At 33.1% G+C, this 25,515-nt stretch overlaps 1 protein-coding gene across 2 annotated transcripts in view; it reads left to right on the top strand.

The window, feature by feature from the left end:
* YTHDC2 (YTH N6-methyladenosine RNA binding protein C2) overlaps nucleotides 1-24,336 on the top strand; it is a 73,677-nt gene extending 49,341 nt beyond the window's left edge. For both annotated transcript variants that reach the window (XM_005902709.3, XM_070377190.1), the window contains 10 exons: nucleotides 337-463; nucleotides 1,518-1,723; nucleotides 2,072-2,267; nucleotides 3,122-3,231; nucleotides 5,326-5,618; nucleotides 9,787-9,964; nucleotides 20,050-20,253; nucleotides 20,993-21,175; nucleotides 22,368-22,455; nucleotides 22,569-24,336. In XM_005902709.3, the coding sequence (XP_005902771.1) occupies nucleotides 337-463; nucleotides 1,518-1,723; nucleotides 2,072-2,267; nucleotides 3,122-3,231; nucleotides 5,326-5,618; nucleotides 9,787-9,964; nucleotides 20,050-20,253; nucleotides 20,993-21,175; nucleotides 22,368-22,448 (1,578 nt within the window). In that variant the 3' untranslated portion in view covers nucleotides 22,449-22,455; nucleotides 22,569-24,336. The remainder of the gene's footprint in view (nucleotides 1-336; nucleotides 464-1,517; nucleotides 1,724-2,071; nucleotides 2,268-3,121; nucleotides 3,232-5,325; nucleotides 5,619-9,786; nucleotides 9,965-20,049; nucleotides 20,254-20,992; nucleotides 21,176-22,367; nucleotides 22,456-22,568) is intronic.
* Nucleotides 24,337-25,515: the final 1,179 nt, after the last annotated feature.

Consider the following 25,515-nt stretch of genomic DNA (forward strand, 5'->3'; position numbering starts at 1 on the left):
GCTATTCCAGATCCTGAAAGATGATGCTGTGAAAGTGCTGCACTCAATATGCAATATGCCGGGAGATGGCTCCTGGCAATTTATTTTATAATTTTAAGTCTGTACCATTTAATCCCCTTCGCTTGTTTCACCCACCCTCCACTCCCCTAACCTCCCCCCTCTTGCAGTCATCAATCTGTTCTCTATATCTATGAGTATTTTTTTGTTTGCTTGTTTTCTTTATTTGTAACAGAATTAGAAAAAGAATTGACTTTGAGTGGTTAATATAATGATTTTCAGTTACTTTGCTTCCTAACTGAGAAGTGATGTGTCTTTTGTGTAATTTTATTTTTATAGGCATGGCAGAAAGCTCGAAGTGATGGGTGGGAACGAGCCTTTTGTGAAAAGAATTTTCTTTCACAAGCTACCATGGAAATAATCATAGGCATGAGAACTCAGTTGCTTGGTCAACTTAGAGCGTCAGGTAAAGTTTTCCTCCAAAGAACCTATTTCAACTACTGGGAGTACCCTGCCTATACCTTATAGTACTTGTTATGTTAACTAATGCCATCTTGCATTATCTTTATAACATTATCATGTTGTATATCTTTTGTTAATGAACTTCTTTGTATTAACTTTGTAGACTTCTGCATGATATTAATTTTTGTTTGTTGATTAAAAAAAGGATATTATAGAAGCTGTGGGTGATGAATGATTTTATAATGTTGGCAATAAACAATTTATAATATATTTTTTGGGAAAATAGATTTAGGTATGGTACTTGTTATATTTTATTGCTATTAATAAATAATTAATTTTATGGAAGAGAAATTGCTAAAAATTAAGTAGATTGATATGAATGCTGTCCTTTATATTTTTGGAACATATAACAACTAGTAAGCACATGAAGGCACTTGATTTTTTTTTTAAGAGAATGCCAGTTTTGCTATATCATTTTAGAATTGTTTCTTTGAATTTCTTTTTGAGTGACATTTTATCTTGAGGAAATAGAAGAAAAGTACCTGAGCCTGGATTCCTAGAATAGTTCAAGTGCCAAAGTGATATAAGGCATGAACCAGAGGATTTAGAGTTGTTTCAAATATGGGGAAATATGAAGGACTATTGAAATTCAAGCAAGAATACTTTATATTTATTTGACTTCACTTCCAGGATTAGTGTCTATCACAACCAACATGATATTAATACCATTCAGCGGAGTATTTTAGGTTTTTAGGTATGATTTTAGGATGCTTCTGATAGCTGTTTATGGAGAACTTTATTGTAAGAGTATGTTTTTTTTTTTTTTGTCCACAACTTCCCAGTGTATCTACTGCTTACTTTAGTCTAAGTAAACCTAAACTTTCTTAGAACATTGCTTCTATATGTTAAACTTTTCAGAAGAAATTTTATGAATTATTGTGAAATTTGAATCATTAAACTTGTATCAGTTATACATTATTTTTTTTGTGAAAACCACAGATTTAAAAGTGTATCTTGTGAAGTAGAAAATGTTGGTGTGGTTTCTATCATCTTTCTAGGTTTTGTGAGAGCAAGAGGTGGTGGTGACATTCGAGATGTTAACACAAATTCTGAGAATTGGGCTGTTGTTAAAGCTGCATTGGTTGCAGGCATGTATCCTCATTTAGTTCATGTGGACAGAGAGAATGTAGTATTGGCAGGGCCAAAGGAGAAAAAAGTACGGTTTCATCCCACTTCAGTTCTCAGTCAGCCTCAATATAAAAAGGTAAAACTTTTTGAATGCTTTTTGGTCTTGAGGTAAAACTTGTCTAATATAAATAGTTGAAAGTCAATGAAAAATGTTCTCAATACCAACATGCTTTGCAAAATTAATTAGTTATAAATGTACAATTCAACATTGGAACAAAATTTTGATAGACTCGAAAGAAGTAATGTGTCAAGTATTAAGGGACCTTTGTACAAACTACCTGAGCAATGATTTGCTTTAATTCTTGTTTGAGTAGTAATATATGCATCATCTATTTTGCTGAGGGACTTTGTACATTTTAAAAGAATTACCAGTAAGTTAAGTGATAAATTCAGTTAACAGTTTTAAAATTTATTTTCCTAATAGATTCCTCCAGCTAACGGTCAAACTGCAGCAATCCAGGCACTGCCCACAGATTGGCTTATTTATGATGAAATGACCAGAGCTCATAGGATAGCTAATATTAGATGCTGTTCAGCAGTGACACCTGTCACTGTGTTGGTATTTTGTGGACCAGCTAGGTTGGCAAGTAATGCTCTTCAGGAACCTTCATCTTTTCGTGGTAAATATATTATGATGGAAATACAAATCTATTTGAGAGAAAACTGTTTTTTTTTTTTTCTTATTAAACCAAACAAAATTTGAAATTGCAGAAATTTATGTGGTAGTAGCTCCCTTTTGATGTAATAAGAATTAAAAAATATTAAAATATACCACTATTCTTGAAATTGATTTCTAAGGTAGCTTGATATTGATTTGTGCATTTTTGATTAATCTTGCTGATAGGAAGTTTAGTTTTTTCTTCCACTTGAATTTAAATGATAGTTTACCATAAATAAAGGTAATTGTTTAAAAGAAATGTTACCCATAATCCTACTACCTTTATGCAGACACTTTTTAATATTATGTATTTTTTCTGTGTGTTTAAATATTTTAGGTATTTCACCCATACTGTTATTTTATATTCTATTTTTGTTTCACAAAATATAAAATATAGAAAGCATTTTTAATATTTCATATTAATGGTTGGAAAATATTCTGTCACATTAAAGTGACAGAATGCATTTAAAATATTTCTTTATAGTTGGATATTTTGATTATTTTCAATTTTTTGTTATTTGGTGTTTTAGCAAATATTTATTTATGTCAGTTATTGTGCTAGTCATTGAGGATGTAAAAATTTGAGAAAAAGATTTGAGAAATTCTGATATTTAGAATTTGAGTAGAGAAATAAAGAATGGCCAGATGCTGAGTTTTAATTTGTGACCTGCTGTGTTTAGAGAACTCTCCACACAAATTGTTAGTATATCTGGAGGATTTGTATAAATGCAGAGTATCTGTATTGGCTTACTTTTTTTGCTGTGATGTTAGATAGTAAAAGTGAATTTCTTTTCCTTTCCATACGTGTTTGGACAGCGGATGGTATTCCTAATGACAGTAGTGATAGTGAAATGGAAGACAGGACTACTGCTAATCTGGCAACTTTAAAACTTGATGAGTGGCTCAGTTTCAAACTGGAGCCAGAGGTGAGTTGCTTTCTAGTAGTGTGATAGATTTTTTTCATTCAGTTGTATGAACTATACACGGTGTGATGAAAACTGTCTCTTTAAAATTGAGCCCTTAGTGTGAGAGGATAGAATACACCTTGTTTTTCAGTTTTCACAGGGCCCTGTTACATTCTCTGACATGTTGTGGTTTACTGCTATAGAGGATTTGAAAAACCTAGGTGTCACTTAGTATTTGAGCATGGTGATATTTGAGTATGTTTGTTCATATAAGAAAATACTGAGTGCTGGGGACACAAGAAATTCTTTTATTTTATATAACTCTGTTTAAAGGGAAAGATATGAGGTCATTCTGTTTTCTCTTTACATGTATCTCTCAAGTAGGAAAGATGAATGTTTGTTATCAGATTAAAATTTTTTTTTTTTTTTTTAAATTTTATTTTATTTTTAAACTTTACAATATTGTATTGGTTTTGCCAAATGTCGAAATGAGTCTGCCACAGGTATACATGTGTTCCCCATCCTGAACCCTGCTCCCTCCTCCCTCCCCATACCATCCCTCTGGATCGTCCCAGTGCACCAGCCCCAAGAATCCAGTATAGTGCATCGAACCTGGATTGGCGACTCATTTCATACATGATATTATACATGTTTCAGTGCCGTTCTCCCAAATCTTCCCACCCTCTCCCTCTCCCACAGAGTCCATAAGACTGTTGTATACATCAGTGTCTCTTTTGCTGTCTCATATACAGAGTTATTGTTACCATCTTTCTAAATTCCATATATATGTGTTAGTACACTGTATTGGTGTTTTTCTTTCTGGCTTACTTCACTCTGTATAATAGGTCAAAGCCTTCCCTTAATTCTATCTTTACTTTTAAAGATCATTTTATATCCTTTTAGGGGACAATACGAACTGTCAAAAGTTGATACTGGCTAGAGCTTACTTTTTTACATGCATTCCTTCATCACTTCAACCTACTGCAGTCTCATTTCCATTCCCATCAATTTTTCCCTTCACTGAAACTGTACTTGTCATGGTTGATGCTGTCTCCTCCATGTTGTCACAGCCAGACTGCTGTTGTTGATAAATGTGGCCTTTCTCTCATAGTTAACACTATTGCCCATTCCTTCCCCATTTTCCTTCCTCAACCCTGTCCAACTTCTTTGTCACTAGTTTCTATAATACTACTCTTTGCTGATTCTTCTATCTAGAGAGGCTGTTCCTTCTTAGGTTCTTTCATGTACTCTCTTGTATGTGCTTGTACCTTAAATGTTGGATGTTCACCAGTAGTATGTTCTTTACCGTACACTGTCTCTGCAGTTTCTAGGGGCCTCACCTCTGCATGTAGATTTAGTAATCATTTATACATTGATAACTTCTAGGCCCATCTTATCTGTATCTCTAGCTTAGGATTTTCTCTGTATGAATTCAGCTGGTTTCTGGACATCATCATTTGGCAGTAAAATAAAGTATGAGTGAAATTAAATGTATTTTTTCTTTATTTACCCTGCTGTTACTTTTCCAGTATTAATCACACCTTACCACACACTGTTTTTCTTTCTCTCTCATTGGACTGTATAACTTGATTTTGTGTCTCTAGTGCCTCAAAATGGTAAAGAAATTTTATTTTTTTCATGCAACAAAATGAATGAAATTGATAATAAAATATATAAAATGTGAAATGTGTTCCTTGGAAACAATTTCAGACTAATAAATAATTGTCTTGCAAGTGTGGTACGTATTTTGCTGTTACCTATTTGAACTGAGGGCTTCCCTGATAGCTCAGTTGGTAAAGAACCTGCCTGCAATGCAGGAGACCCTGGTTCTATTCCTGTGTCGGGAAGATCCACTGGAGAAGGGATAGGCTACCCACTCCAGTATTCTTGGGCTTCCCTTGTGGCTCAGCTGGTAAAGAATCTGCCCACAATGCGGGAGACCTGGGTTCATTCCCTTGGTTGGGAAGATCCTCTGGAGAAGGGAAAGGCTACCTATTCCAGTATTCTGGCCTGGAGAATTCCATGGACTGTATAGTCTGTGGGGTCCCAAAGAGTTGGACACAACTGAGTGACTTTCACTTTCATTTGAACTGAAAAAAAGCTATTTTATTACAGGCAGCCAGTTTATTGCTGCAACTTAGACAGAAGTGGCACAGCTTATTTTTACGTCGAATGAGAGCTCCATCCAAACCTTGGTCTCAAGTTGATGAAGCTACTATAAGAGCAATTATAGCTGTTTTAAGCACTGAAGAACAATCTGCAGGCTTACAGCAGCCATCTGGGATTGGCCAAAGGCCAAGACCTATGTCTTCAGAAGAACTTCCTTTGGCATCGTCTTGGAGGTCAAATAATAGTAGAAAAAGTTCAGCAGATACTGAATTTTCTGATGAGTCTACTACTGCAGAAAGGTAAATTTATAGCATTTTATTAAAATGAGATATTTTCTCTAGGAAATAGTTATTTATCATAGAATCACATGCTTTTATAATATTTAAAAATTACTTTCTTATAATCTGAGATATGCAAAAAGGTTACAATAAAATGGGAAGAATTTATTACTTTTAAAACATAATTCTTTTAAGTGTTAGATAATACGAAGAATTTCAAGCTCCTGGGGTCTTGAATTATTTAAAAAGGAATTTTTTTTTTTGTCAGGAAAAGCTCAAAATGTTTAATTTTCAGAATTTACAAATTTAGGGTCTATGAAAAAGATAACAGCATTTTTTATGATGCATTTTAATTCATATATGTCAAGTTATATCTTTCCTAGATACAGCAAAAAGTGTTGGCTATGGCCATTTAGAAGAACTGTCTCCTTCCAAGTCTTACCTAGATATTAATAAAACTGACTGGTTTTTGTACAGAAAAGTACTTTATTCATTTGTTCATACAGGGACATATTAAATGCTTAGTGTTCTTGGTGTGAGGCATATAGCAATGTATAACAAATGAAAAACAAATCTCTTCAGAAAGGTTACATTTTGTTGAATAGAGGAATACATATATTAAAAAAGTAAATTTACTGTCTTGGCAAAATTTCTTACAATTTAGCTAAATTCTTTTATCATTTCTATCATTTGGCAATTAGATGTGAATTTTTTAATATATGATTATTGAGAGCTCTTATATTGAATCATTTTTCCAAAATGTATTTGGTAATGTTGTATTTATAGTGAATGGTTGGCCATGATTTAGAAATATTTCTGGTTGTAAAAATGTTTGTTAGAACCCAATTTGTGTTTCTTTATATCAGTTAATTTTTTTTTTTTTTTACCCTGATAGAATGGATAATAGAGACAACATTCTTGCCTGGAATGCTAGTTTGAACAATATAGTAGATATTATCTCTGTGCTAAGAATATTATTTCATTGTTAAAAATTGAAAATAGAAATAATGGAAGCATAAAAGATATGTGATGCTTATTATTTTTCAAGGATCAGGTGGAATATTTAGTACCTACTATCTTTTGGTCAGATTTTACTTATTTGAATGAAGCATAAAGGCGTGTTATCAGTTAAGACTTCAGTAAAAAGGAATAATACATGATGGTTTCCAAGTTTTTCATATATAACATTTTAGGAATAATTCAACCAATTGCTTACAATAATGTGTGTCCCTAAACCATTTTCTCTGATGTAGATACTGCCAAGCAAAAAAGAAAATAGTAAAAAATACATTTTCTGCTTAGATACTCCTCTTTTTTAAAAGATTTTTTGAAAAATTTCCTTGAACAAGGGTTATTTCGAATATGTGAATACATTTGCATAGAAATTATGTGGTAGACTTATTTATAGACTCCTCTGTAAAAAATATATATATTCAGAGGGACTATTTATACACACATGTGTTTATATACATATACATACATACTATACACATACATTTATGAGGAAAATTTTCCTGTTTTCTTTATAAAAGTAATGTATACTCATTAAAAAAAATTAGAAATACAGGAGAAAATCACAATTATAATAAAGTATAATATTAGTTATGCTTTAGAAACTGATTATCTTATAAATTCATTTTTTCTCCTGTGATACCAATATCTGCCATTTTCCTTTCCTTATAGGTTGTAGCCTTGCTTTCTTTATTCTTTTATCTTTTGAACAGTGAGATAAAGAATTTCATATACTTTTAGACTTTGTAGTTTTAATAGACAAGGCCTGAAACTGATGTAGCTTGGTGAGGAATAGATTAAGGACTCTTCTGAAGATGTATTTTTGAATGGAGAATAATCTTTCCTTATAATCTTTCTGGAATTGCTTCTTGAAGAAAAGGTATTTATAGTTAGAGTTTTCACACTAGGATGGCAAAATATAGATCAGATAATTTCTTTTAATAAAAACATTTTATTAAAGTTATTTTAAAAAGTTTAAGAAACTATTAAAACATGGAAAATGCCCATATCCCATGTTAAAATTAAACCAGTGTTTTTAAGTTGTTGTTTTTTACATAATAATTTGCTTACAAAGAATAAACATCTTTTCTATAATAAAAATGAGGTATAACTGAATTAGAATTCTTTGATTCTCTTAAATGAAAATGTAGGTGGAAGGGTTTATACAAATGCTTTGTTTCTACATGCATGAAATTTGAGGGGGAGCCAAAATTTGGGGAGGAAGAGAGAAAAGCTAGAATAGAGCAGAGAGTCAAAGATCAAATTGGAAACTGCAAAAGTAGGCATTTAGTTCTATTGGAAGTATCATTTTTATTTTAATAAGATATTACCCTCAATTAAGTTCTATTACCTAGTTTTCAGGTAAATAATCTGCCAGGGTAAGAATGATGGGATTTTAGAGGTATAACTTGATAATTCATTGAATTTTAATTCTTAAAGACAAAAGCCCTGAAAAGTTGGTTTATTATATTCATCAAGTTCTTAATAATTATTCACGTTTATTCATTATATATTTTTGTTAGCATTTTTAGGCTTTAGCTGTTTTATTTGTGAAAGAAATATTGAATCCAAGATATTTATTGAAAGAGAAGCAAAATGTGGGGATAAGCTATTTTAACTTATTTTGAAGGCAGAGTAATTATAATTGCAAGGCTCATGGAAGTTTATGAACTGTTTATGACTTATTTTTTTATGTTTTGTTTATTTATTATATATAAACACAGCAAAGTAAATGATTGTTGTTCAGTCTCCCAGCTGTGTCCAACTTTTTGTGACCCCATGGACTGCAGTATTCCATGCCTCTCTGTCCCCCACCATCTCCTCTGAAGTTTGCCCAAGTTCATGTCCATTGCATCGGTGATGCCATCCAGCCATCTTATCCTCTGACGATTTTCACCTATTTGCTATATCTACCCAATTATTTTTTTCTTGCTTTTTTTTTTTTTTGTTCACAGATTTAAAAATCAGTCTCTCACATCATGTCATTTTACTCCTCTGTATTTAGATTTGAATCTCTTAAAAAAGAGGCATTTTTCCTATACAATCAAAATCCAATAATCAGTCCTAATATAATAATCATTTCCCCAATTCTCAAACTATGTTTATTTGAAACAGCATTCAGGGAGGACTCACTCATGCACTGTATTAGGGTGTCTTGTTTCTTGAATCTCTTGTGATCTAGAGCTCCTTTGTTGACTTTTCTTAGGGAACTAGGTCAGTGGTATTATGAGATGTACCACATTCTGGATATGTCTCTTTTTATTGCTATATCCTGCATATTTCATGGATGTGGTTAGCTCTCAAGGCTTGATTAGATCCAGTATTTTGGCAAGAACATTTTTTTTTTCTTTTGGAAAGAATATTTTATAGGTAATGCTATGAACTTTATATTATACTGCTTTAGGAAGTACTTAATGTCTTCTTTGTTTTTTAATGTCTGGTTTTCCACTGAGATGTATACTTTTAAAAAAAATTATAAAATTCTTGACTGCCATTTTTGCTGCATTTATTCATAGAATTTTAAAACAGAAGAATCTTGGCATTTATCTAGTTTAATCCCTTTATTTAATAGCTAAGGATATTAAAACTCAGATAAATTAAAAGACTTGCCCAGGATCACCTACCTCATTAGTTGTAAATTTAGTTCTGTCTGAAAATCCTCTCTCCTGACTCTATTGCAGTATTATTTCCATTTTGCCATGCTGTAATTTTTAGTATGCTTTTGAAATCTGTTTGGTTTTAAGATATATGCAAATGGAAGAGAGGTAGAGTAGGTGATTTTCTAGTAAAGGCCATTAGCATAGAGGTATTTAAATAATTTTAAAATGTTAAAAGACATTAGGCATCAATATATGACATTATAATTGTTTAGGATTTCTTCTAGACCGTCATAAAAGAGGTTAGGAGTTTTGTAAGGGAAATAATACTTGGATATCTAAATTAAAAATTTTTATAGGTTGTTTTTAATGTATTTTTGTATTGTTTTAAAAAAATGTTATCTTTGTAAGTGTACCCTAATAGTACAACCCTTTCTTCTAAATGTAATAGAAGAATGAAATTGCCTTTTAAAATACTATTCCATAAATCACAGAATCATTGAACTTTGGTTTGAAATGGGGTCTGCTTTGTATTATGATCTTATGTGTAACTGATCTTTGCTTCCTCCTTTTCATTCAAGAGTATTGATGAAATCTCCAGCTCCAGTACTACACCAACCTCAGAAGTATAAAGATAGAGGAATTTTGCATCCTAAACGAAGCACTGAGGACCGGTCAGATCAATCTTCTGTGAAATCTACAGACAGCAGTAATTATCCAAGTCCTTGTGCTAGTCCTTCTCCTCCATCCTCAGCAAAGGTAGAGTATCAGGGATTTGTAGCACATCTGATGTTACATATTTAAACAAAATTATAAATAATTCTGCTTTTAAATCACTAATCCTGGCCTCTGTTCTAGTTACAAATAAAAGTTTGCAAACAGTAAATTTTTTAGTTTCCCCTGCTTGCCAGATATTTTTGGTCGGTATCATCCAGGGAAGTTTTCATAGTAGTAGATCATTCCCTGATGGCATGTGGCTAAGCAGTTCATGATTCCTTTTCTGTATCTTTAGAACCTTTCTTTTGTTAAATACAAATGACAAGAGGAATTTCTTAAATTAATTTTGATTCATACTTTCAAAATTGAAAACAATTATTTTTTTCATTCTTACTTGATTTCTTCAATTCAGTGGTTATATTAAAAATACAACACTAGATGGGGTTAGGAAATGTTGATAAAGAATTGAGAACTATGTATCTTTTAAAAAGTTTGTGATATAAATGATTTCAACTATTTAGAATAATTTTAATTTATTAATATTTATTAATATTAATAATAATACCTGAATAAGTATTTGGTTAGTGTCTTTTAGCTATGTGATGTAGTTCTGGTGAAAATGTCTGCTAAAATACTATTGTTAAATAAGAGGAAAAGAAATGTTTTTGCAGATTTATATTCTTAGGCTTTAAGAGTATTTTTGTTTTTAAGTGCCTTTATTACAGCATAATTTACATGATAAAATTCACCAATTTAAACTGTTCAATTCAGTGAATTTTGACAAGTGTATGCAATCATGAACTGTACTGCGTCTCATGGAGAGCAGTCCCATTACCCCTGGATTCTGGTAACCACTAAACTGCTCTTTGTTCTTAAAGTTTTACCCTTTTTTGGAACTTCCTGTAAATGAAATGTATATAACTTTTTGTGACTGGCTTATTTGACTTTTGAAATTGAATTATAATTGAGTTTATTATATTATTAGTTAGATATAAAATATATAATATTAATATAATATATATATAATATATTATTACATAATATTATGTCATAATTAAATAACTGTATTATAATTATAGTTATATATGTATTATATTAGTATTACTACAATATTAATATTATAAATTAAATTATATTTAATTTATATTGTATTGTATTTTATATAAATTATATATATTATATAAAATCATATATATATTATATATAATATATATTAAATTATATTTAATTTAATTTAATTATATTTGATTTAATTAAATTATATTGATAATATTTTATACTATCATATAATAAACATTAATATTTATATTATATTATATTAATATTATGTATATCATGATATATTATAATTATATTGATTATATGATATATATTATAATATGAACAATATATTATATATTTTATATATGAATATAAATATATAGGAATACATAGTATATAATATGTAATATATAATATAAAAATAAAATATATCATATATAAATAAGTAATATATATAAATATATAAATGTTATATAAATAAGATATAATATAATAATATATTAATTATGCAAGTGGAAGATAATATAAGTGGAAGATTAATGTAATTATATATATTAGTTATATATTATTATTATTTTATAATTATTATATTATTATTTTATTACTTGTTATTGCTGGATAGTAAGTATTCTATTGTGTGGGTATATCCTGTTCAGTTCAGTTCAGTCACTCAGTCATGTCTGACTCTTTGTGACACCAGGCCTCCCTGTCCATCACTAACTCCCGGAGTTTACCCAAACTCATGTCCCCTGAGTTCATGCTATCCAACCGTCTCATCCTCTGTTGTCCCCTTCTCCTTCTGCCCTCAATCTGTCCCAACATCAGGGTCTTTTCAAATGAGTCAGTTCTTCACATCAGGTGGCCAAAGTATTGGAGTTTCAGTTTCAGCATCAGTCCTTCCAATGAACACCCAGGACCACCACAGGTCACTCATATCTCCTTTAGAATGGACTGGTTGGATCGCCTTGCAGTCCAAGGGACTCTCAAGAGTCTTCTCCAACTTCACAGTTCAAAAGCATCAATTCTTCAGTAATCAGCTTCCTTCATAGTCCAACTCTCACATCCATACATGATGACTGGAAAAACCACAGTATTGACTAGACGGACCTTTGTTGGCAAAGCAGTGTTTCTGCTTTTTAATATGCTGTCTAAGTTGGTCATAAATTTTTTTCCAAGGAACAAACATCTTTTAATTTCATGCCTGCAGTCACCATCTGCAGTGATTTTGGAGCCCAAAAAAATAAAGTCTGTCACTGTTTCCATTGTTTCCCCATTAATTTACCATGAAGTGATGAGACCGGATGCCATGATCTTAGTTTTCTGAATGTTGAGTTTTAAGCCAACTTTTCACTCTCCTCTTTCGTTTTTATCAAGAGGCTCTTAAGTTCTTCGCTTTGTACCAAAAGGGTGATGTCATCTACATATCTGAGGTTATTGATATTTCTCCTGGCAATCTTGATTCCAGATGTATCACAATATGTTTATCTATTCACCATTCATGGACTTTTGGATTGTTTCTACTTTTTGACTATTATGAATAATATTCAGGTACAAATCTTTATGTACAGATATGTTTTCTGATCTTGGGTACATACCCATGAGTATGTTTGTTGGGTTGTGTGTTAAGTGTAACTTTACAAGAAACTACTCAACTGTTTTCCAAAATAGCTGCACTTTTCTCTGTCCCCTTCAATAATCTATGAGGATTCCATTTGCTCAATATTCTTAACAGTACTTGACATTACTAGACTCTTAATTTTAGCTATTTAGGTGTATAGTGATACTCCATTGTAGTTTTAACTTGCATTTTCCCAATGATTAAGTATTATATTGACCATCATTTCACATGCTTTTTTTAGTTTTTAACTTTTTTAGATTGTTTATTGGTTGTCTGTTTTTTATTTACTTGTAAGAGTTCTCTATACAAGTTTTAATTATCTGTGTTGTAAACACTTTTTTCAATAGTCTGTGCTTGCATTTACATTTTATTAATGGTGTCTTTTTTTGTCCTCATGTAACCATCACTTTATTTATTTACGAGTGTTTTTAACTTTTTTTAGTTTTTACTTTTTTATTGAGGTATACTTGATTTACAATATCATATTAGTTTTAGGTGTACAACATAATGATTCAGTATTTTTATGGATCATACTCCCTTTAAAATTGTTACAAAATAATGGTTATATTTTCTTGTTCTATACAATGTGTCCTTGTTACTTATTTATTTTTAATTTTTATTTTATATTAGAGTATAGTTGGTTTATAATATTGTGTTAGTTTCAGGTGTACATCAAAGTAATTCAGTTATCTTTTAAAGAAAAATGCTTTTAATTTTGATGGAAGTCCATTTAATTTATTTTTTCTATTTCATCTGTATTTTCTATTACAGTTCATTTATTTTGTGTCCTAAGAAGCCCTTGCCTAATCAAAGATTCCAGAGATTTTCTGCTGTGCTTTCTTCTAGAGATTTTATAGTTGGAACTCTTTGCATGCTATACCTCTCTTGGTCATGATGTATTACCCTTTTAAAATATTGCTGGATTTGATTTTGTTCCATCAAAAATTTTATTAAATGAGGGATCTTTGTTTATGAGGGATGTTATTCTCTAGTTATCTTTGTATGATTTTGGTATCAGGGTTGTGTGGTTATTTTATAGTTAGTGGGGAAGTGGTCCTTTAACTTCAATTTTTTGAAAGAGATGTATAGGCTTAATATTATTTCTTCCTTAAGTGCTTGATGGAAGTCACTACTTAAGTCATTTTTACCTTTTCCTAATTGTTGGGGTCTTTTAATGGACCGGGACCTGGTGGTCCAGAGGCGACAATAAGAAAAGTGAAAGAGAGAAAGAGGCTGATACTCCCTGGTTTACGCAGAGAACCAATAAAGTCCTTGACACAGGACTTGCGTCTCTCATGAAGGCACTGGGTGCCCTCTCGAGGGGGAGGTGAAGGTACAGGGCGCCTTCTCGAGAGAGTCGTAGAAGCCCGGGAAGGAGAGTGAGCAAGACAGGTTTCTGCGCTCCAGAGAATTAGCCGAGGGGAGAGAGAGAGAGAGAAAGAAAGACACGGGGACCCAAGCTCTGATGGAGCAAAGGTGCTTTATTATCAGAAAGGCAGGCTTATATATCTTTAGTAAGATGATTACTCAGCTATTATACAGGATGAAATTTTATCAATAGCCACAATATGGATAGTCTAATACATACAAGGTCTCTGACACTGAAAAGAGTCATTGCCTGTCTCATCTCATGACCTGAGTCCTGAGAACTGTGTGCAGCTTTACTCATTCTTGGAATAGGAACTGATAAGGAACAGAGAATCCTTGAGAAATAGAAAACGGCATGCAGGAATCCTCCTGTTAAATGTTCCCTGACACCTAATGTATCTTGAATCAGTATTATGCCCTTTCAGTTATAGTTTGAGGACCTTGCAACAGTATGCTTATATTACCCTTCAGTCCTTTGTTGATATTGGTTTCTTACATTTTATTTCTACATGGTACAAATGTCAGAATATATTAGTTTTTGTTTTACACAGTCAATTACCTTTTTATCAAAAGTCAAGAAAATGTCTTTTATATTTACTCAATGTCTAACATTTCCTGTGCTTTTTATTCTTTTGTGTTGACATGAATTTCTATCTTGGATCATATACTTCTGCCTGAAAACCTTCTTTTAACATTTCTTTAGGTACAGATCTGCAGGAAATGAATTATTTTAGCTTTTGTGTAAAAATTTTTTTTCACTTTTGTTTTTGAAAGATATTTTTACTGTGTATATAATTCTAGGTTGACAGATGATTTTCTTTCATTACTATAATACTATCATATGGGCTTCCCTGATAGCTCAGTTGGTAAAGAATCCGCCTGCAATGCAGGAGACCCTGCTTTGATTTCTGGATCAGGAAGATCCACTGGAGAAGGGATTGGCTACCCACTCTAGTATTCTTGGGATTCCCTTGTGGCTCAGCTGGTAAAGAATCCACCTGCAATGCGGGAGACCTGGGTTCAATCCCTGGATTGGGAAGATCCCCTGGAGAAGGGAAAGTCTACCCATTCCAGCATGGGGTTGCAAAGAGCTGGACAGGACTGAGTGACTTTCACTTTCACATTAGTAGTTTATATAGTTTCTGATGGGACGTCTACTATCATTCTTATCTTTCTTTCTCCATATATCATTTGTCCTTTTTTGCCTAGCTGCTTTTAAGATTTTCTTTTTATCACTGATTTTTGGCAATTTGATTTTTATATGACTTGGCCTGGTCCTCTTTATATTTCTTCCTTAATCTGTGTATGTATAGTTGCCATTGATTTTGGGAAATTTAATACCATGTATTTTTTATATCTCACCTCTTCCCCACTTCTTTTCTAGAATTCTAGATATACAAATGTAATACTATTGGATATTGTTCCACAGGTCACTGATACTCTCTTCGTTTTTTTCAGTTATTTTTGTCTCTTCATTTGAGATTGTTTCCATTGCTGCATCTTTAAGTTCATTGATTTTTTGTTTGTAGTGTCTAATCTGATATGCATTCTTTCTAGTGTACTTTTCCTCCAAATACTTTATTTTCATCTCCAGACCTTCCTTGGAGTCTCTAAAAAAAAATACCTTCTATTTCTCCTCTCATCATATTTATGTTTCTTCTACCTTCTTAAACATAGTGCCATGTATTGAGAAGAGCTTCTTTAAATTCTTGTCTCCTAATTTCATCATCTGTCATATCTCAATTTTTTCCTGTTGATTAATTTTTTCCCTGGTTGTGGTCATAGTCCTGTTTGTTTGCATTCCTTAAAATTTTGTTTGGATGCGAGATTTTTGTTTTATTCATTTAAATAGTGTTAGACATTGTTCTGATACACAGTTAAGATAGTTACAATCAGTGTAATCCTTCCAGGACTTACTTTTAAGCTGTGTTAGGCTGGGTCTGGGCACAGGGCAGTTTTTATTCTGGTCCTAATTTATTTCCAGTACTAAGGTATGATTTCCATGGGCTGATATGCTAGGTTTTACACGTTCTTTGCATTCTGTCTGGGAAAAAGATGAAATATTCCCAACCATGTGTGAGCTCTAAGAACTATTTTACTTTGAATTTTTCCTTGCTTCAGGTCATTGTTTCTTACTATGTTCAGGTCTTTACTTAGCCAGAACCTTGTGAGGACCCCTTCTGTAGTCCCCTGTTCTCTTCCCATGCAGCTCCCTTCTATCTGGTGCTGCTGCTGCTGCTGCTAAGTCGCTTCAGTCGTGTCCGACTCTGTGCGACTCCATAGACGGCAGCCCACCAGGCCCCACCGTCCCTGGGATTCTCCAGGCAAGAACACTGGAGTGGGTTGCCATTTCCTCCTCCAATGCATGAAAGTGAAAAGTAAAAGTGAAGTCGCCCAGTCGTGTCCAACTCTTAGCGACCCCATGGACTGGAGCCTACCAGGCTCCTCCATCCATGGGATTTTCCAGGCAAGAGTACTGGAGTGGGTTGCCATTGCCTTCTCCGTCTATCTGGTACACTGCCATGCAAAACCTAGTTAATGTGGCCTCTAAACTGTAAGTTCAGTGAGACCATTGGATTCCGTTTGTGTTTCCCTTCCTGTATTGTCACCTGGAAATTGTATCCAGGCAGTAAGCTGGAGCAGTTTTTGTTTTGTTTTCAGTCTTTGCAAGTTTATTAATATATTTTCTGAAAGTACATTTGGAGTATAAATCAGAGTTGACTATTCTGAATGCTCTGAAAATTGGTACTTGGTTTTGGTTCTTTGACCTCACTTTGATTGAGCCTTGTGTAAGTTTTCAGCCATGATAGAGCTACTTATATTTGTTGAATATTTGTAAAATATTTTGGTTTATATATTTATAAGATGTTATTTAATTGAGCCTATTGATTTTTATTTATTTATTTATTTCATTTTTTTTACTTCACAATATTGTATTGGTTTTGCCATACATCAACATGAATCTGCCACAGGTGTACACGTGTTCCCCATCCTGAACCCCCCTCCCACCTCCCTCCCCATACCATCCCTCTGGGTCATCCCAGTGCACCAGCCCCAAGCTTCCTGTATCCTGCATCAAACCTGGACTGGCGATTTGTTTCTTATATGATATTATATATGTTTTAATACCATTCTCCCAAATCATCCCCCACTCCCTCTCCCACAGAGTCCAAAAGACTGTTCTATACATCTGTGTCTCTTTTGCTGTCTCGCATGCAGGGTTGTTGTTACCATCTTTCTAAATTCCATATGTATGTGTTAGTATACTGTATTGGTGGTGTTTTTTCTGGCTTACTTCACTCTGTATAATAGGCTCCGGTTTCATCCACCTCATTAGAACTGATTCAAATGTATTCTTTTTAATGGCTGAGTAATACTTCATTTTGTATATGTACCACAGCTTTCTTATCCATTCATCTGCTGATGAACATCTAGGTTGCTTCCATGTCCTGGCTATTATAAACAGTGCTGTGATGAACATTGGGGTACACGTATCTCTTTCAATTCTGGTTTCCTCTGTGTGTATGCCTAGCAGTGGGATTGCTGAGTCGTATAGCAGTTCTATTTCCAGTTTTTTAAGGAATCTCCACACTGTTCTCCATAGTGGCTGTACTAGTTTGCATTCCCACCAACAGTGTAAGAGGGTTCCCTTTTCTCCACACCCTCTCCAGCATTTATTACTTGTAGACTTTTGGATCGCAGCCATTCTGACTGGCGTGAAATGTACCTCATTGTGGTTTTGATTTGGATTTCTCTGATAATGAGTGATGTTGAGCATCTTTTCATGTGTTTGTTAGCCATCTGTATGTCTTCTCTGGAGAAATGTCTATTTAGTTCGTTAGCCCATTTTTTGATTGGGTCGTTCATTTTTCTGGAATTGAGCTGCAGGAGTTGTTTGTATATTTTTGAGATTAGTTGTTTGTCAGTTGCTTCATTTGCTATTATTTTCTCCCATTCTGAAGGCTGTCTTTTCACCTTGCTTATAGTTTCTTTTGTTGTGCAGAAGCTTTTAATTTTAATTAGGTCCCATTTGTTTATTTTTGCTTTTATTTCCAATATTCTGGGAGGTGGGTCATAGAGGATCCTGCTGTGATGTATGTCGGAGAGTGTTTTGCCTATGTTCTCTTAAGAGTTTTATAGTTTCTGGTCTTATGTTTAGATCTTTAATCCATTTTGAGTTTATTTTTGTGTATGATGTTAGAAAGTGTTCTAGTTTCATTCTTTTACAAGTGGTTGACCAGTTTTCCCAGCACCACTTGTTAAAGAGATTGTCTTTTCTCCATTGTATATTCTTGCCTCTTTTGTCAAAGATAAGGTGTCCATAGGTGCATGGGTTTATCTTTGGGCTTTCTATTTTGTTCCATTGATCTATGTTTCTGTCTTTGTGCCAGTACCATACTGTCTTGATGACTGTGGCTTTGTAGTAGAGCCTGAAGTCAGGCAGGTTGATTCCTCCAGTTCCATTCTTCTTTCTCAAGATTGCTTTGGCTATTCGAGGTTTTTTGTATTTCCATACAGATTGTGAATTTATTTGTTCTAGCTCTGTGAAAAATACTGTTGGTAGCTTGATAGGGATTGCATTGAATCTATAGATTGCTTTGGGTAGTATACTCATTTTCACTATATTGATTCTTCCAATCCATGAACATGCAAAAAAAACAAAGGCGACCGTAGTAAAAATCAACAAAGCCAAAAGCTGGTTCTTTGAAAGGATAAATAAAATTGACAAACCATTAGCCAGACTCATCAAGAAACAAAGGGAGAAAAATCAAATCAATAAAATTAGAAATGAAAATGGAGAGATCACAACAGATAACACAAATACAAAGGATCATAAGAGACTACTATCAGCAATTACATGCCAGTAAAATGTACAACGTGGAAGAAATGGACAAATTCTTAGAAAAGTACAACTCTCCAAAACTGAACCAGGAAGAAATAGAAAATCTTAACAGACCCATCACAAGCACGGAAATTGAAACTGTAATCAGAAATCTTCCAGCAAACAAAAGCCCAGGTCCAGACGGCTTCACAGCTGAGTTCTACCAAAAATTTAGAGAAGAGCTGACACCTATCCTACTCAAACTCTTCCAGAAAATTGCAGAGGAAGGTAAACTTCCAAACTCATTCTATGAGACCACCATCACCCTAATACCAAAACCTGACAAAGATGCCACAAAAAAAGAAAACTACAGGCCAATATCACTGATGAACATAGATGCAAAAATCCTCAATAAAATTCTAGCAATCAGAATCCAACAACACATTAAAAAGATCATACACCATGACCAAGTGGGCTTTATCCCAGGGATGCAAGGATTCTTCAATATCTGCAAATCAATCAATGTAATATACCACATTAACAAATTGAAAAATAAAAGCCATATGATTATCTCAATAGATGCAGAGAAAGCCTTTGATAAAATTGAACATCCATTTATGATAAAAACTCTCCAGAAAGCAGGAATAGAAGGAAGATACCTCAACATAATAAAAGCTATATATGATAGACCCACAGCACACATTATCCTCAATGGTGAAAAATTGAAAGCACGTCCCCTAAAGTCAGGAACAAGACAAGGATGCCCACTCTCACCACTACTATTCAACATAGTTTTGGAAGTTTTGGCCACAGCAATCAGAGCAGAAAAAGAAATAAAAGGAATCCAAATTGGAAAAGAAGAAGTAAAACTCTGTTTGCAGATGACATTACTAGAGCTAATCAATGAATATAGTAAAGTTGCAGGATATAAAATCAACACACAGAAATCCCTTGCATTCATATACACTAATAATGAGAAAATAGAAATTAAGGAAACAATTCCATTCACCATTGCAATGAAAAGAATAAAATACTTAGGAATATATCTATGTAAAGAAACTAAAGACCTATACATAGAAAACTATAAAACACTGATGAAAGAAATCAAAGAGGACACTAACAGATGGAGAAATATACCATGTTCATGAATTGGAAGAATCAATATAGTGAAAATGAGTATACTACCCAAACCAATGTATAGATTCAATGCAATCCCTATCGAGCCTATTGATTTTTAAAGGTCAAGTTTCATTTCAAGAATTATCCATTCTTTTTTAGGGCTCAAAATCTCCTTCACCAAAACCAAACATGCCTATTCGATATTTCATAATGAAGAGTAGCAATCTGAGAAACCTTGAAATTTCTCAACAGAAGGGTATCTGGTCTACAACTCCTAGTAATGAGCGGAAGCTAAATCGAGCCTTTTGGGAAAGCAGCATGGTGTACTTGGTATTTTCTGTTCAAGGATCTGGACATTTCCAGGTGAGCCATCCTGAAACAGTAAAAGGGCATTATTCTGGCTGTAGATTAGATCAGTTAAATCATAGAGGTTAAAAACAAGCTGGGTTTTTATTGCATTGGAACGTAAGCATGCACTGTGCTTGACTGAGGATGAGGAATAAATTGCACCTTTTCAAAGGAATGATATATAGGGATCCTTATTTTTGCCTTGTTTTCCTAGAGTCTCTCCAGATAAACAACTTTTCCTTCTGAGGACAACTTAAGATGGTAGATTAAAAGTAATGAGAAGTGTGACTTTTGGATAAAATGTTTATTTAAATAGTGCCAAAGAGAAGAGTCTGACCATCAGAAACTAAGTGTGTTTCTTAACTCAGCTTGACTTAGTGTATATCTGAATTTATAAAATAATGGATTTATTATTTGATATAATTATCATTTTTGAACTAAAAACCTAGAAGTTACATTGTATTCATAAGGTAATGGAATAAATGTGGGTTTAGAACTATGATACATTATTTAGAAAATATGTGTTTGTATTTAAATTACATTAGAAAGCTGAAATCGGTCTTTCCTCTAAAATTTTTTAATTCATCTTTTTATAAGAAATGCTTAATGAGTAGCTTTCTGGAATTTTGTTAGGTATCTATTATTTTTATATTACATTGTTACCTTAAAAGTACAAAACCTCAGGGCTTTCTCAGATAAATTGAATTCAGAGGTCTTAATATCATCCACCCCTTTTCCCTCATTTTATTCACAGGGATTTTCTAGAATGTCTTCTGAGATAGGAAGGGAGAAGAGTCAGGATTGGGGCTCAGCTGGACTAGGAGGAGTGTTTAAGGTGGAGTGGATACGGAAAGAAAGTCTTCCCTTTCAGTTTGCACACCATTTACTCAATCCTTGGAATGACAACAAGAAAGTCCAGATAAGCAGAGATGGGCAGGTATACGATGGCATTTAATATTTTTCTTCCACTGTTTTGTTTGGCTGTTATTCAGTGATTTGTTTGAGGAACAAATGCAAGAATACAAATTGTATATTCCATGTGCACATGGGAAGATAATGGTTCAAATTTGTAGAAGAGTTAATTAAAAACCTACTTGCAAAGTGCCTGACAGAGCTTTTTTTTTTTTTTATCATTTTGTAAACCTGACTTTGCTCTGTCATTGTATATATAATCTTTCACGTCAGTTCTTGGAGGTTCCTATTGTCTAACTAACTTAATATGATCAAAACCTAGTGTAATTCTGAAGTAATTTCACTAAAGTCTAAGGATAAGAACAGTATCTAAGTTCTTTATGGATTTAACTAATGGTATAAATAGCAATTTTATATTTTTGTGGCTTGTTTTATTTCTGTTATGCTTTGCCTTCATGATACTGCTGATAGGCATTTTAAACTAGTTAAGGTGATGGGAATTAACATATATATTGATGACTGTGCTAGCTTCTTTATATGAGGTAGTTCAATTCTTAAGCCTGAAATAAGTTATTGAGCAAGTTTTTTGTAGGAGAAAATAGATTCAGAGAATCTATTTAGAGAGTTATCTAGTCTTGCTAAGGCTACATCTAATACTTCATCTGAACAAGTGTGACTGTTCAAATAACCACTTGAAAACTGTTAAGGTTCTTTTTAAGTGCACATGATGTCACAAGAGGACAATAAATGACATTCTTTTCAATATGTAAGAATATTTTAATTTTTATTTGATAATAATTTTGAAATAAATTTCATTCCTTAAGAGTATTATATAGTATCTAAGATGGTTTCTGGAGGGAAAAAACGCAAACATCTAATATGCTAAGTATTAACATAAACCTTTGGAAGTACAAAAGCTGAGTACTTTTGCTAAATTTTCATGAAAACAAAATTCACTATTTCCTGGGAGAAAAAATTCCAGAAGAACTCCCCAGAAATTTTTCACCATTTTGTCATGGGTAGTTGTAATATTTGCAGGTTAACTGCAATCTTGGATGTCAGGAAGTCAACTCTAAATCTTCATGAAAAGCATTAGAGCAGTGAAGGCATAACACATGATTTTAGTAGAAATATGAAATTTGATTTTCTTACATTTTTATCAGTATAGGTTTCAATCTAGTTGTTTTTATGTTTATTGTGACTTTTGGTTTATCTAGGAACTAGAACCTCAAGTTGGTGAACAGTTGCTCCAGTTATGGGAACGCCTTCCATTGGGAGAAAAAACCACAACTGATTAATATTCAGGTTATACCATACTTAACTTTGAGTACAGGTATTATTTGTTATCATTAAGGAAATTTTCAGATTATTTATATTTTCTTTTTTTTTTCTTCTTTTTTTGTTTTTAACCCTTCCAGAACTCTTAGCTTCAGAAGAACAACATGCCTCCTTATAACCACTGAATGCACTGACGTCCAAAAACTGAGATGGGGTTGTGTTATGAATGAGCTTTTCTGGTTGAAAGTGTTGCTTGAGGACCACCATCTTCATATAAAAGAGAAAAGGATAATTTAATTTTTATAGTGATCATAGGGAATGATTATATGTTTGTTAATATGTTTATAATTGAATGAAATAGTTGTTTCTTTATTTAACACAGCAGCAGTTAACGTATTTACTTTGAAGTTAAACATTTGTTTGAAACACTGACTTAGATCTCTAATTGGTGATTTGTTTTAATGTAAGATAAATTGTTTACTTTTAAGAAAGGTCTGATTTTATCTGTCCACCTGAGCACTCTTATAGAAGAGTCAACTCTAAAGATTTATCATTAAAAACAAGCAAAGAAAAGCAAATGACCAAAATCTAAAAATGTCCCTTTAAAAAAGTGTGTGCTAATTAAGGACTATTCATTCTGCCATTTTTAACCTGAAGTACATTAAGGAAAAAAAAAAAAAGAAGAAAGAATCTTCTTTTTCTGCAACTATATGAAACACAGTAAAAACTGAAGAAAGGCAGAATTCCTTCCTGACTTGAATCAGATCAGATTAAGTGCTTAATAGAGGTGCTACCTCTATTAACCTGATGTGTCCAAACCATCCTTTCTCCTACATGACAATCTTCACTTATCTCTGATACAAAAACAGTGATTATGAACTCTTTGTTTTGGCTAGAGAAACTTTATTTAGACAAGTTAAAAATTTAAGCAAGTTATACAAGTTGGAAAAAAAAAAAAATGCTTGTAACAGTTAATGGTAACTTGGTTTCTATATGTTTTCCAAACTGAAGCTCCCAAACAAAACACAATGTTTTCTAGTACCTTTTATCCTACTTATGTTTCCAGGTAAGATTTCTCTCTCTCTTTTTTTTTTTTTTTTTTTTTGCATTTTTGGTTTAATAAACGGAGAGTAACTGTTTGTAAACCCATGTTAGTGCCAACTCTTGGCATTTCTTTGCCATCTCAGAATTATTTGGTTTGATCTCTTTTACCACAGTTGTCTATAAAATTTCCTTAGAGGCTTTCTGAAGGGAAATGGAAGTTCATGGAGAAATGAAAGAAATGTCTTGGTTACTGAGTTTTAAGTGAAACAGGTTTGATAGCACTTCTCATGATGCATTAGGGTCATTGCTATGTAACAAAAACCAACATGAAACTAATTTAAACACAAAAGAGTAAGTGCTCTGCTTCTTTATTTAAAAATAAAGAAGTGAAAAGTCATTCATCAACATAAAATTTTGGGCACTCTTCTCTACTTTCTCTGGGAAAGCATTGTATGTTGGGGCATTAGTTTAAAATGCCGGCCGTAACTTTTGCCTGTACTTGTAGTTACTGGAATTTTGTTTGTTTTATACTTTGAAACATACCTGTAAATTGAGCCTGTGTGAATTATGTTCCACTATATATATATTACAGTTCTTTTCCTATTAGAGCAAGTTGTGGTTTTCTGATAATGTATACATTTATTTAGGTATATATGTAGCAGTTCACAGTATTCTAATCTGGAAGTAAGAACTTCTAAAAAATAGAACTTGTTTCAATTTCCACCTGTTTTCTAATGTCTATCCCTGTATGTAAATAATGAGTTTGTTGATATTTAAGATGAACACAATTTGAATGTAATTAAAATGCTGTTTTTTTTGAGAGAGATGAACTTTAAATATACTTATTAAATGAAATTCTATTAAATCATTTAGATTTTGTTATTTCTGACATTATCAATGATCAACAATTATCCCTTGAGATATTAATGAATTTCATACACTTTGAAGAATACTAAATTGCAGTAGAAGGTGATGGCCTCATATCAGTACCTTTCCTTAGGAAAAATTACCTTATTATGATAGGGGCATGAGAAAAATCCCAAGACATGTTTTAACATAAAATCTTCTGATTATTAATAGGCTATGTAGCTGTCCACCTTGTGTTCTCAAGACAAGGCATTAGGTACTGTGCCATTGTATCCAGCCTCACTCTACCAATTACAGCAAAGATAAACAGTAAGGAAAGCACAATCTCAACTGAGTACTTCAAGGGAAGATGTGTTCATTTAAGAATTTGTTCTCAGAGACTCATTCTTCACCATTTAACATCTTACATCCCGAGACAGAGAAAATGTTGAGAAATAAGTCAAATGAACTTTACACCTGAATCAACACCAGAGTGAAAAACTGGACACACACTTCACAGGTGACCACACGTCTTCGTCTGAGTGCGCTTCTCATACTCAGATCCTCACTGTGCTGCTGAAATCTCCATGATTGCTGTCTGCCCAGAGGCCCACACAGCGCAGGCAGGGTGGCCAGGGCCACTGGCTGCATCGTGGTCTTTCTAGCCAAATATGACTTTCTACTTGGCTGTCTAATAAAATCTCAAATTCGGTATATTCAAAATTTAGCCACAATTCTTTCACCACATCTGTTCCACTTAAAGTTGTCCTGTTTTTGATTAATGCCACTTTCATTCTTTTAGTTGTTCAAACCAGAAAACTTGGAGTTATATGTGATTGCTTTATTTCTCTCAGTCCAATCCATGGGAAAGTTTTCTTGGGTTCAGTTTCAAAATATGTCTAGACTCCAGCTGTTTCTCACCACGTGTGTCACAACTACTCTGGACTGAGCCACCTTCATTCCTAAGACGTCTTCTCTTTTCTACCCCTTCCTCATGCTACCAGTCTATTTTCAACACAGAATCAGTCTTTAGAAGCATTGAATCAATTTGTGTTATTCTGTTTGCTCAAAACCCTGCATTGGCTCCCTGATTCACTCAAAGCCAAAGTCCTTATAATGGCATAATGATCTGGTCCCTTTTATGATCTGGTCCCCTATTACTTCTCTGATCATCTCTCCTCTGCTCTCCTCCTCTAC

The sequence above is a fragment of the Bos mutus genome, chromosome 10 (assembly GCF_027580195.1).
Source record: "Bos mutus isolate GX-2022 chromosome 10, NWIPB_WYAK_1.1, whole genome shotgun sequence".
Lineage (NCBI taxonomy): Eukaryota > Metazoa > Chordata > Mammalia > Artiodactyla > Bovidae > Bos > Bos mutus.